Below are 11,696 nucleotides of genomic sequence, written 5' to 3' on the forward strand. Positions count from 1 at the left end.
TATCAAAGGTCTGTGTAGGATATTAATAACTAAAATACAGCTTCTGCAGTGCTTTGAGGATCACCTGACTCCTCTCTGCAAGAAATGAAATTAATAGATGTTTAAACATCACTGAGCATCATAATTAATTTTTCTAAGTTAGGTAAATGCTAAGAAAAAAAACTTCTTGAAATGGTGCTAGAAACTCTGAATTGAGTGGTGATGACTGAGCACAGACTGGGGAGCGTGACCTGAAAGAACAGAAAATGGATTTTTATGTATGTGTACCAAGAGTGTGTTCCCATCACTGCTTCTGGCCGAAAAGACGTTTTTAAAATTATTCCCACTTTTCAAGGTGGAAATTTGCCTATATCTGAGCTACAATCATCAACTTGTGGGGCACTCTGTTCTGCAACAGGACAAAATCTCACAAATTACATGATTTCTGAAGGTGTGAAGGTGTTACATGAAATTTGAACATGAATTCTTTCACCTTTTCCTTGGAAAGAAGTAGATGTGGCATCAGGAATAGTGTCTGAGAGCAGGTGGGCAGTGTGAAGGAAGGTAGTGTGATTATCTGCAAATGCATGAAAACAATCTGTCAGGGATGTAACGGGAGGCACCTTCTGAGGCACCCAACCAGGATTTGTAGGATTGTTCAGGGCAAGAAATGAGTGTATGTGTGTGTGTGTGTGTGTGTATATATATATATATATGTATATATATATATATATGTAACAAAAAATCACAATGTTAAACAGATGTGCTAAAGGCATTCTTTCAGCCCAAAATACTGAAAGCATGAGGCAAGCTAAGTTTTCAAACAGGGAACTAATGAATGATTTTCAGAATAATGATTAAAGGAATTGTGTGGGTTGAGAACATCTTTGAGGATTTGAATAGCTTAAACCTTCCAGTGCCTTCAAAGGTGCTCTCACATCTTCTGAGTTATATTTAGTTTTCTCTATTTTTTGAAAAACTGTAAGGCAACTCAGTGTTGTGTCTCCCATGGCTTTCCCAGATGCAGTAAATGGTACTGACAACTTATTAGCACAACCAGTGCTAAGGCAATGCAAGACTATTCTTTTTTTTCCTACAGTGATTAAATTTAAACAGAAAAGTTTGTCTTTTCTTCCACTGTAAAGTGAATTTCTCCTGGTTTGTAACTAATTTATTTGCTTATTTTCTTCTCAGATGAGAAATACCTTGCCTGATTTATAATTTACAGTTAAGGGTATTATGGGAAATTCTTTTACGCAAGATAAAGAGTGAGAGGGAGGGAGCAGGAGCACATCAAGTAAATTTAAGGCTGGCCTAGTAAATCCGGGTCGGGTGGCCACCAAGGGAATAGCTTTGAAACCAAATCAAGGAACTGGTTTTGATGTGAGCGGATCAAAAGAGCAAAAAGGGGTGAATGTCGTTTATCAAACTGAGTTCAATTATCTCAGTGTTTACAGTGTATGTCACAAATACAATACAAATAACAAATAACAGTAATCATCACAGGTAACAGATGGGAGATCTCAATGTGTTTACTAGGGTTATAATGAATGTTTATAGAGAGAAGAGCTCCAGGTCTATATATTTTTCCTGGTCAGTTAGTTAGCAGGTCTGATTCTCTGCATCACATTCTCACTCCATTGTTGGCCTGGGAATTGCAGTTCAATATAGTTAAAATTAATGATTCCCTGCTTCTCAACTGTCTAGACTACAGGGACTTGTTCCTTCCGATAATTATTCTCAGAGAGCACGTGAAAGCTCTCTGGAGGGCATGCTGTTGACAGGAGGACCTTCTTGCTAAATTTTGCAGTCAAGTCCAGTGTAGAACAAAGTCAGATATCCAGCCATGTCCTGGAGTGCAGGTGATCTCCCAGGTAGCCTGCATGGGCTCACACCCTCCAGTTGCTACTCTGGTGGCATCTCTGTGCCGAGAAGAGAGGCAAAGAAAGAACAGGAGTAAATTGAAACAGCAAACATTTACAGGAATGACACTCAAAAGCTTTGGACTTTGTGCCCAGTAGATATATATTTCCAGCCTTCCATCTCATTTATTTTGTGGTAGCACCTAGAAACTTTCAACAGTGACCTGGCCCATACTGAGGGTACTGGGCAGGAGCTATGCACAAACCCAGCCCTTGCCCCTGGAAGCTCACAGACTAAAGGGAAAGGGAAAAATTAGAGGTGAAATGGTGTAGTAAAGAAATTAATTTCATATGGAGAAAAAAAATCAAAGCCATTCTTTGGCTCATTTGCCACCTTTTTTTCCAAGGCACTCATGTAATTGGCACTGCTCCATGGGAGGAGCAGTTAGTTATTAGATTGCTTCAGATGCCTTTTTTCTTTCCTGTGTCTCCCCTCAGCCAGCTCTTTCGACATTGTGATCAAATCGAGTGAGTACATGAGTGAGCTGCTGGAGCAAGCCTCCTTTCATTTCTTTGTGACTGCGCGGATCAATGAAACGGGGAAGATTCTGGCTGTGCAGAAGGCGGTAATGCTGGAGATTCCCACCCTGCGGATCAAGGTAGCTCAAGGTTGTGGTGGAAGGGATGTGTTCTCTACAAGGGTGCTGCATTGACTTGTGGGGCAGAAGAGTGTGTGTGTTTATGAACATTAGAGCATCTAACATGGACCTTATAGAGCAGTGGTTGGCTGGAGTGCGTGGGAGTGTATTGGTACATCATATAGCGTATTGAGTGTCCCTATGTTGAAGAGAGAGGCTGACAGCAGCAATAGTCGTGAAGAGCTGAAATTAAAAGAAAAGAAAGAGGGAGAAACATCTGAGAGAGCTGAAGAAACTCAAAGGGTAAGAGGGATTACTCACTCAAGTCACTCAAGTTCTTTAACTACTTCAGAAGTCCAATGTATTTAAAGACACACAGCACAGGGCCCTCTTGCTGAAGCATGAAGTGATTTTGCTGGGACAGGTTCTGCAAAGTTTGTCCAAACTTGAATGGTGAGCACTGATTTGGGACAATGTCTTGGGATTTCAGTAATTTGCTGCCATTCTGAATGTACTGTCACTGGTGTTCCCTGAAAGCTGCAGCATTCTGAAAATAGAGAAGAGTTATGCTTGTGATACTACAAGGAGCCTATATTTGTATAGACAAGTCATTTTACTGAAGTGGAATTAACTTAACAAGCCACTTTAATTGGGATTTAAACTTCTCAATTCATAACCCAGCATACAAATAATTTGCATCATTTTCAGAAGCAGCAAGCCTTCATCTGCTTTGAATGATGGAATTTCGATCTACTTTTTTCCTAATACTAGGAAAAAAAAATCAGAACACTTGTTCAGGAAGCTTTATATAAGCATGAATACAGCTCTGTAAAATTCAGGACCTTGAAAGAAATCTAAGTTTATACAACTTTCCCCTCTATATATTTATTTGAACCAGTGCTCAGGTTTCCATATAATAATTTATGTAGCACTTGCAGCCTTATGCAAAAAAAAGCTTTTTTAGGAATGTGGATCAAGACTACAGCAAAGTTTGCCAAAAAATCTTCTCTGTTTCATAGTGTTTAGAAATATCATGGTGTTCTGATCATTAATTGTATTTTCAAACAAAATATTTTTGGTTTACTGAGCATTCCAGAGAGGAGGTAAACAAGACAAGTAAACTCTACTTCAAATACCTGTTTTCAATGAACAAATTTTAAAAGTAAAGAATTCTTTCAATTCAATACTTAAACAAAACCTCTTCTACATCATCTCAGATTTTCAGCTTCAAAATAGTTGCTGCTGTTCTGTAGAAAGGATTTTTAGCATATAGAATAGGCTGTTGTCCAAAACCCAAGTATTTGAGTAAAAATAAGTTCCTCTCTTTTCTCTTTCTTTGTGATGTATGAAAATACACTAAAATTTTAAAAGCTTTATTTTAAAGGGGTGTGTGTGTGTATGCATGTGTGTGACATGTATTGATAGAGAAAATTTTGATTTATTGCTTTTTAAAGAAATTTGAGATATTTTATGTCTTTATTTTTCTTGTCAAGTTTTTTCAGTGAATGTGACTGGCAGGCCAAATTTTTTAATGTGAGAGTGAGAGAGAAGAATGAAGAAATGTGTCTCTTATGATGTCTTCAGATGCAACTTGGATCTTTCTCTGTTGGTCTGAAATTGTCAGACCCAACATTTGAGGAAATTACACCATATTGAGACCATAACCTTGAGACCAGGCTACAAAAATAACACCAGCAAATACATATCATGGCCTCAGCTGCAAGTGTGGGACTTCACGATTATTTTGAATCACACCCAGTGATCTTAAATGATCAAATGAAATAAAGAGGTTATAGGACCTCTGAGCCAAGATTTCTGAAAATGCCACTGATGTCCTTTTGCACATTCAGGTGGCCAAATGCTGTTGAGAGCATAGCTGTATCTCCCCCTTTATTCCAGTCATTTTATTATTTTTTTGGCACAGAGTAATCCCTTAGATGAGAGTCTATGCAGCTTTTTGCAAATGTCATACTTCCTTAAAACACCACTTTAATTTTATTGACAAGTTACTTGTTTTTCTTAGTTTCCTTTTTCAAGGCCCTTTAGGTCAGTTGATGGACCATGAAGTGGGCTGGAAGATCTGCCAGCCATAAGTTGAAAACCCTTACACAAGTACAAACAAAAACAAGTACACATATTCTGTGAGAAATGTTGAGTTTCCAGGGGGCTAAAGAACCCCGAACCCCCATCTATGTAGTCATTGTTTAAAAACACATTTGTTTGGAGGTTTACTATCTTCCAGTGCAAAATGGACTGCTCTTTTGCTTACATAGGGTTTGGAGGAAAACTGGCCTTCCATAGAGCACATGTGCAGGTTTAGAAACCCTTCAGAGCACGAGAAGAGAATGCAAAAGCAAGAAGATGGGCATGACAGTTTTGAGGGTGCAACCACTCCAGTCTGGTGTTTCTAATTTAGGGTAGTAAGACCTTCCCTTTTCTTCTGGAGCCTCTGTCCTGAGCAGATCACTTCAGTGCTGTTGGGGAGCCTGAAGAGCAGGACAGAGTCTGGGAGAGAGGTCCCATCAGCTGGATTCACCCTCAGTTGGGCCCTCAGCCCCAGAACTGTACATGCACATTTCTGGTTTTCTATGGAAATGAGGGCCTGCCTCTTGATCTGCCATGTAGTTTGAGGGAAAATTACAATGAGTGGAACAATGTACTATCCAACAATTTTCTTCTCACTAAGCTTCCTTTGCCTTGTGCTGTGTTCCTGTGTGCTCTGTTCTTCTGCCTTGCCAGTACCACATATCTGTTATTATCAGTTCCTGGTGCATTGTTCTTTCCTTGTCTTGCAGACCAAAGGCGAACTGGTAGCTGGTAAAGAAGCATCTGTGATTGTGGAATTCACCAATCCTCTGAAACAAACCCTGGAGAACGTCATGCTCCGCCTCGAGGGACCTGGCGTGCTGAGAACAATGAAAAAGCAGTTCGGGTAAGAGAGAAAGCGCAACCAGCTGGGAGTTTGTCCCCTGCTTGCTCACAGCAGGAAGCTCACAGGAGACACTTAACTAATGCTGTGCTGAGTAATTTAATTCAAACACTCTCTCTGTACTTTAAAATCCAATACACAGGGGAGCTATAGGTCTCAATAGTCAGTAGAAGTCAGGCTATCCAGAGAGATTGTGAGAACATTTCATCTGTTCAGTACTAGGGTTTGAGGAATTGGTGGTGTTTGTGGGTAGTTGCTAGTGCAGCCCAAGTTTACTTTTTACTGTATTACATTGTTTTTAGCACTTGACAATAGCACCTACAAGCCACTATCACAGAGAGGAAAATTTATTCTGCACTTGAAGTGTTTACTGCCGCTCACTCAGCATGTGCAAATTGAGCCCTGTGCTGTTTTTCAGAAAGGGCTTTTCTCTGCTCATGTTAATCATGATTATACAAGACGTTCAGGTACCTCAGATGATCTTTTCAAGCTCATGTCAAGACACAAAATGCATGTTGCTCTCAGAGCCTGCTGGTATAGTGTGCTGCAGTGTGAGAGCACGCAGCTCCCCCCAGTAGCTCCACTGCAGTGGGCTGCCCTGGCACATTGGCATGTGCCCAGCACAGGGCTCTCAGACCTGGAAGGAAAGTCACTTTCATTGTTCTCAGAGTCACACCTTACACTGACATAATACCCCTACGCTAAGCAAGTTGTAAATCCTCTTTCCATTAGACTTCAGTGTTATGAGCTTAGCATTAGCCAAGGGTACATAATGGAGAAACTTGGAAAATTTTTTGGCTATTGCTTAGTCCTGGGCATGTATCTATCTGGGCTTAGTATCTATCATTACCTGAGCTGATGGTCCCCAGGTGTGTGTAAAAGGAGTTTGAAAAATTGCCTGTGCTTCAGCAGCTGCATAAATTGTCAGCATCCTCTGCAGCCAGCAGGGGAGGTCTGAGCATGACTGCACCTGGGACAGGGATAAAAAGATCAAAACTAATCTCCAGAGTGGAGCTGATAGAAAAATAACCGTGAAAGGGCAACATACTGTGTTTGCTTTGTGCACATGGTATGTCACAGGTGCTGCTGAGCATGACTCAGCATGGTCCACAAGAGTTACACAAGTTGTGGCAATAGCCCTCATTGCTGCCCAGCTGTGCCAGCCTCCCCTGTTGTTCTGCATCCTTTTCGATCCAAAAGCCGCTGTGGACTGCCCTCACCTTCAAGGATGCAGAAAGTATCAGGTGCATCAAAGGCACAAGAGTTAGGGGAGAAAAATGACTCATGGAACACACGTAATTTTCCTTAGAGTCACCATGTTTTCCCTTTTTCAGTAATGCCCTTGGCAGCACTGAAAATGGAAATGGATCAGCTCAGTCATTTTAAGATTTAGCTTCTCTGAGGTGAATGTAGGATGCAGGTGATACACACAGAGGAGAGAGCAAGGGGCAGTTGTAGTTTATTTAAATAACAGTCACATTTGTCTCCATGCATTCAAAGTGATAAATGGCTCCAGTGTGGTGATGGCTCAGCATATTATGCAGAATCATTCATCACTGAGTTCTTTCCCAGGAAAATCAGATCAGGGTGGCTTACTACATTTGCAAAGAGAGTTAAACACATTCTAGACTTTCTCCACCCTCCCAACACTTCCCTATTTACTAGGGACTGTTCCATATGGGATGAAACTTTTACAGTTCTGTGTGGGGATCAGATTTTTGAACTCTGTGTACATCTTGGGTGGCTTTTCTGTATCACTTGAATGGCTGCATAAAACTGGTCATGTGTGACCCAGCTGATACAACATTATTCTGGCAATGTAGTGGCCTGGGGGCTTCAGTCTTGACCATTCATAAAGTCTATATATAGATAAAGATATTGATATTTAGCTATTAGCCTCAGACAGATGAGGAGCATGAGTCATGGAAAAGCCTTTGGCAGCAGCAATTCTGACACAGGGCATAGTCTTTGCATGACAAATGAGAATTAACCAGGCATTGATGGATAGTGCTAAAAGGATTATAGCCAAGCACACTTTCACACTAGCAGGTAAGTAATTTTGGGTGTTTCTATATGTCAAAGCTAAGGAAGTATTAGCATTTATAGTGAGAAGCAACTTATTCTAGAAACAAGACAGTAGAGAGAGAGGAAAAGGCAGGTTTGGTTTCCTAGCATAGTGGTTGTCTTCCTGCACACACACACACAAAAACACAGACACACAAGTATTTGTACTGAGATGATAGCACTATAAAACAAAGATGGTAGTGCTGCCCTCTCTCACTGAAGTACTGTGAAGTTGTGGCCCAAAAACCTTCATGCTTAGAGAATCTGCCCCCCCAGCTGCTCAAGAAGTATACTCTACACAGCAGACTTGTAAAATAACTTCTTCACTTTCCATGAAGATAATTCCTGGCAGGTAATTTCCATAAACTCTAAAAGGTATTTTACTTTCTTCAGCAGTTGAAGTCATTGGTTTATCATCATTCCATTTTAGCGGGCATCTGGTGGATGCAAGCTGACCAGCTATGGGGAACAGAATCTTTCTCATTAATTACAAAGATAAAAAGAGGGAAACACTTGCTGGAAACAGCCTGCACATGCTCACAAAAAAAAATATGATCTTTCTCTGCTTTTTATTTTTTTTTTTTGTAAAAGTGGGTACATGCCCCCAGGTACCTCTCTCTGTATATGCAAAATGCAATGCAGTGCCATGTAGATACCTAAGATAACCACTAAAGAGCTGGAATACCTCATTTAGCAGGGGCAGACTTGCACTGAAACAAATACTCAGGTGGGAGGATTCCAGGCTAGCTCATTTAGAGCTAATTAAGGTTTCTTGTCTCGTGGCAGCTTGCTCTAAGCCTGGGCAGACATTTCTGTCCTGACCCTGGCATAGGACATAACACCTGAGAACCAAACCCTACCAGAGGAGAATTTGAAACAGTGTCTGAAGTATAGGCTTGCTTTGCTCTCACTTTGTTCAGCTGTTTTCAGGACACTGTAGCCATATAAGAACAGTGAACTTAGAACCCTCTTATTTAATACTGAGGAAAATACCTTAATTTTCATAAACAACTCCCCACTTTGTCCATTGCTTCCTTTGGAGCAGTTGTATGAGCAGTTGTATCCCAGCATCAACCAAACACAATCAATCAATCAATAAATATCAGCCTTCAAAATCTGCACAGAGACCCTTGTGAAAGCACTGAGAAAACACAGAAACTCAATACCTGAGGCTTTCCATGCATCTTAATTGTAGCAAAAAAATTGAAAATCAAGAATAGTGCAGAACACCGTTGTTTTGTATATGACTTATCAAAAGTCATACATTATGTAAAAGAGTAACTGCAGGACTCCCAGCAACTGCAGGACTCCCAAGAATACTTTGACTTGTTTGTATGGACATGATGAAGTCATCTCAAGGGGCCACTGAGGAGGTCTGCTGATGTGGCAGGGAGGTTCAGGATAGGAGTTACAGAGGGATTCAACATCTCATAGAGCTTGCAGGGGAATGACCTGGTCACTTGGACTTTCAACCATTTAAGGAATTACCAGCAGGCCATAGGCTGTAATAAACAGGAAAAATGGAATTGTAAATTAGAAAAAATATATGTTAGAAATAAAGAAGGTCATTCTGAAAGTGATCATGAAAGGAAGTGACAGGAGGCAGAAGAAAATGGATTCATTTTGGAAATTTAAAATTAGCCCGGAGGAAAGGCTTTAAAATGGTCAGTTCTGAGAGGAATAGGAGATGGAGAGAGTAATTTATATGACATATATGAGAATGAGTGAAACATAAGAAATTTGAGACATGTTATACTATCCACCTTCAGTTTCTCCAGTTGTGTGCCAGGTTGAGAGCACTGGCTGACTGACTACAATACTGAAACTTTTCTCTTTTTTTATTCAGGAGAATCCCAATGAACTCCACATTGACCTGGGAAGTAAAATTTTTCCCAATGCGACCGGGTTTACGGAAGCTGATTGCAAGCCTGAATTCTGATGCTTTGAGGCATGTGTATGGTGAGCTGAATGTCCAGATTCAGAAACCATGAACCAAGGTGCTGCCTTCTTCTCTCATTTAACTATATTTAAAAATATCATGGTAGGGAGTAGCTGATGGAGAGGTATAAATCTGCTTATTATTATTTTGGTCATCCTTGTGCTGAAAAAATTGTATAAAGCAAACTAATTGGTATGTCTGGGGAGAGAATAAAAAACCACCTGGACGCTGAATGATTTAAAATTAGCTATATGTAATTAAAGGCAATTCTAGGTCATATTATTCCTGTAGTTCACTTGTATTTATGATCTTTTGCATTAGTGCTGCAAGGGAATTTGAAAAGCTCCATTCGCCAGAGTTATCTGAACTTTAGTTTTAATTAAGGCCTGGTATTTCACTGAAAATGGAAGGAAAAAAGTAAAGAACCCAGTGTTATAAATTCTTATACTGAATTACACAATGTTATGGTAGATCATTCAGGCTGCAATAGAAACAGGTATTTCTAGCTAAAGGGTCTGCTTTATCTTACAAATTAATAATGTTCTGGTTTGTGAAGAGCTCACTTTGCTGGAAGCATCTCTCAGGATGTTTTATCTCCAGAATATTCTCAGCCCCTTGTTTCGTCTTGCAGCTTCCCTATGCTTTTTCTCCTACTCTCTCATGTGTGCAGGCACTCACACATACTCCTTCATACCCTCATCAGACCCCATATGCAGCTGGTATGCTGCTCCTCTACTTTGCTGGGTGAAAATCCAGTTTCCCTGCCTCTGCTCAGAGTTTATCACACAAAACCTGCATTTGCTGGTCATGTAAGATGTGCTCTCTCTTCACTCGTCTCTGCCTTTTTTTCTCTCCTGAACCCACCCTGTAGACCCATCTCCCACATGAGTGTGTCAGGAGTATTTGATGTCCCAGAGCAGACCAGGCTGGCAAATGGGCTGAAGGAAAGAGGAGAGGAGCAGGGAGCCTGAAGGTCTGCAAGTTCCACAAGCCCAGCCAATATCCTGCACTGGAGCTGGGGGTCACATTAGACTAAAAATATGGGTATGCATTTAGATTAAATTATGCCTGAAAGTTCCCAAGATCATGACTGAAGCAGAATGAAGACCCTGGGAATACTGAGGGACAGAAACTCATCTGGGAATGGAATAAAGATGTGTACTGAGTCAGAAACTTGCACAAGACACAGCAACTCCTCCCCTCTGACCACAGTGTGTATGTAAGAGCAGATCAGGTATTAACAGCACAGGGGAGCCAGTTGAGCTTCTGAAGTTAAAAGGAACATCTTGCTCTTTAAACCCTGGGGCTTTACTGGATGGCCATGTTATTTGGTGGCCTCAGTGAAAAGCAAGGGAGATGCCTTCCCTTCTGCTCCTCCTGTTGCCACACATTGCCCATGGTACCTCCTGCAAGACCTGTAAGCAGCTGTTAAAGTCTTGGGAGAGGAAAAACACAGCTCTCTTTTTACCAAAGTGTGGGGAACAAAGCAAAAATTCATACCACCTCATATACTCTGGGAGTAACCCAGGATCCAGGAAAACCAGAGTTTTGGGGGCTTTTACTTCAGGCATGGACACACCCTCATTTCATAAAGCTTATGTGACCACATTAGAAACCTTGCAATGTCAAAGTCTCCCATATAAGTCCTGTGGGGTAAGAAACTGAGAAATGTGTTGTCAGTGCAAAGTGAGAATCTCTGTTAGGTAATTAAGCAGTGTTGCCAAGGTCTACATCTTCTAATAAAATTATCTATTTTGTGCTCTTGCATATAAACCTGCTTTCTATTCCAGATATTTTATAAATACAGCATAATAAGAATTCAAAATAAAGCGTGTGTGATTGAACTTGTGTGTTGTGTTCTGTATTTTGATCAATTACTTCTACATTCGACACCAGTTACTGCATCTTCATTGTAAAAATTAAAAAATGCACTTCTGAGCCATGCTAATAACAGTGTCTTTTTTGGTGCTAAGGAGAAAAGCATATTTATTTCAATGAAAAAAATACAGGCTAATTTTAACTGTTTTCCTTTGTTTTCCTTCTGTTTCAACAACTGGCTACCTGATGAATTGGAGAAGGGGAAGATTTCCAGAGAACATCACTAGTACCAGGAAAAAGAATCCCTGGAATTTGCTTTACCTTATGAGAGACCATTAAGGCACCAGTTTGCCCCTAATGAAACCTTACCTATGTCCCATTTTTAAGGAGTGCTTCTCTCAGCTAAATATTTCAAGTAATTTTACTAACACACATAAGCTGAATTACCTTTGCCAAGAGGAGTATTT

The 11,696-nt window shown here is 40.5% G+C and overlaps 1 protein-coding gene across 1 annotated transcript in view; it reads left to right on the top strand.

Moving 5' to 3' along the window:
- The window catches only part of F13A1 (coagulation factor XIII A chain), a 59,881-nt gene extending 48,626 nt beyond the window's left edge, over window positions 1–11,255 (top strand). Inside the window, exons 13-15 of the mRNA XM_033064796.1 lie at window positions 2,340–2,500; window positions 5,275–5,411; window positions 9,319–11,255. Of these exons, the coding sequence (XP_032920687.1) occupies window positions 2,340–2,500; window positions 5,275–5,411; window positions 9,319–9,463 (443 nt within the window). The 3' untranslated portion in view covers window positions 9,464–11,255. The remainder of the gene's footprint in view (window positions 1–2,339; window positions 2,501–5,274; window positions 5,412–9,318) is intronic.
- Window positions 11,256–11,696: the final 441 nt, after the last annotated feature.

The sequence above is a fragment of the Catharus ustulatus genome, chromosome 1 (genome assembly GCF_009819885.2).
Source record: "Catharus ustulatus isolate bCatUst1 chromosome 1, bCatUst1.pri.v2, whole genome shotgun sequence".
Taxonomy (NCBI): Eukaryota; Metazoa; Chordata; class Aves; order Passeriformes; family Turdidae; genus Catharus; species Catharus ustulatus.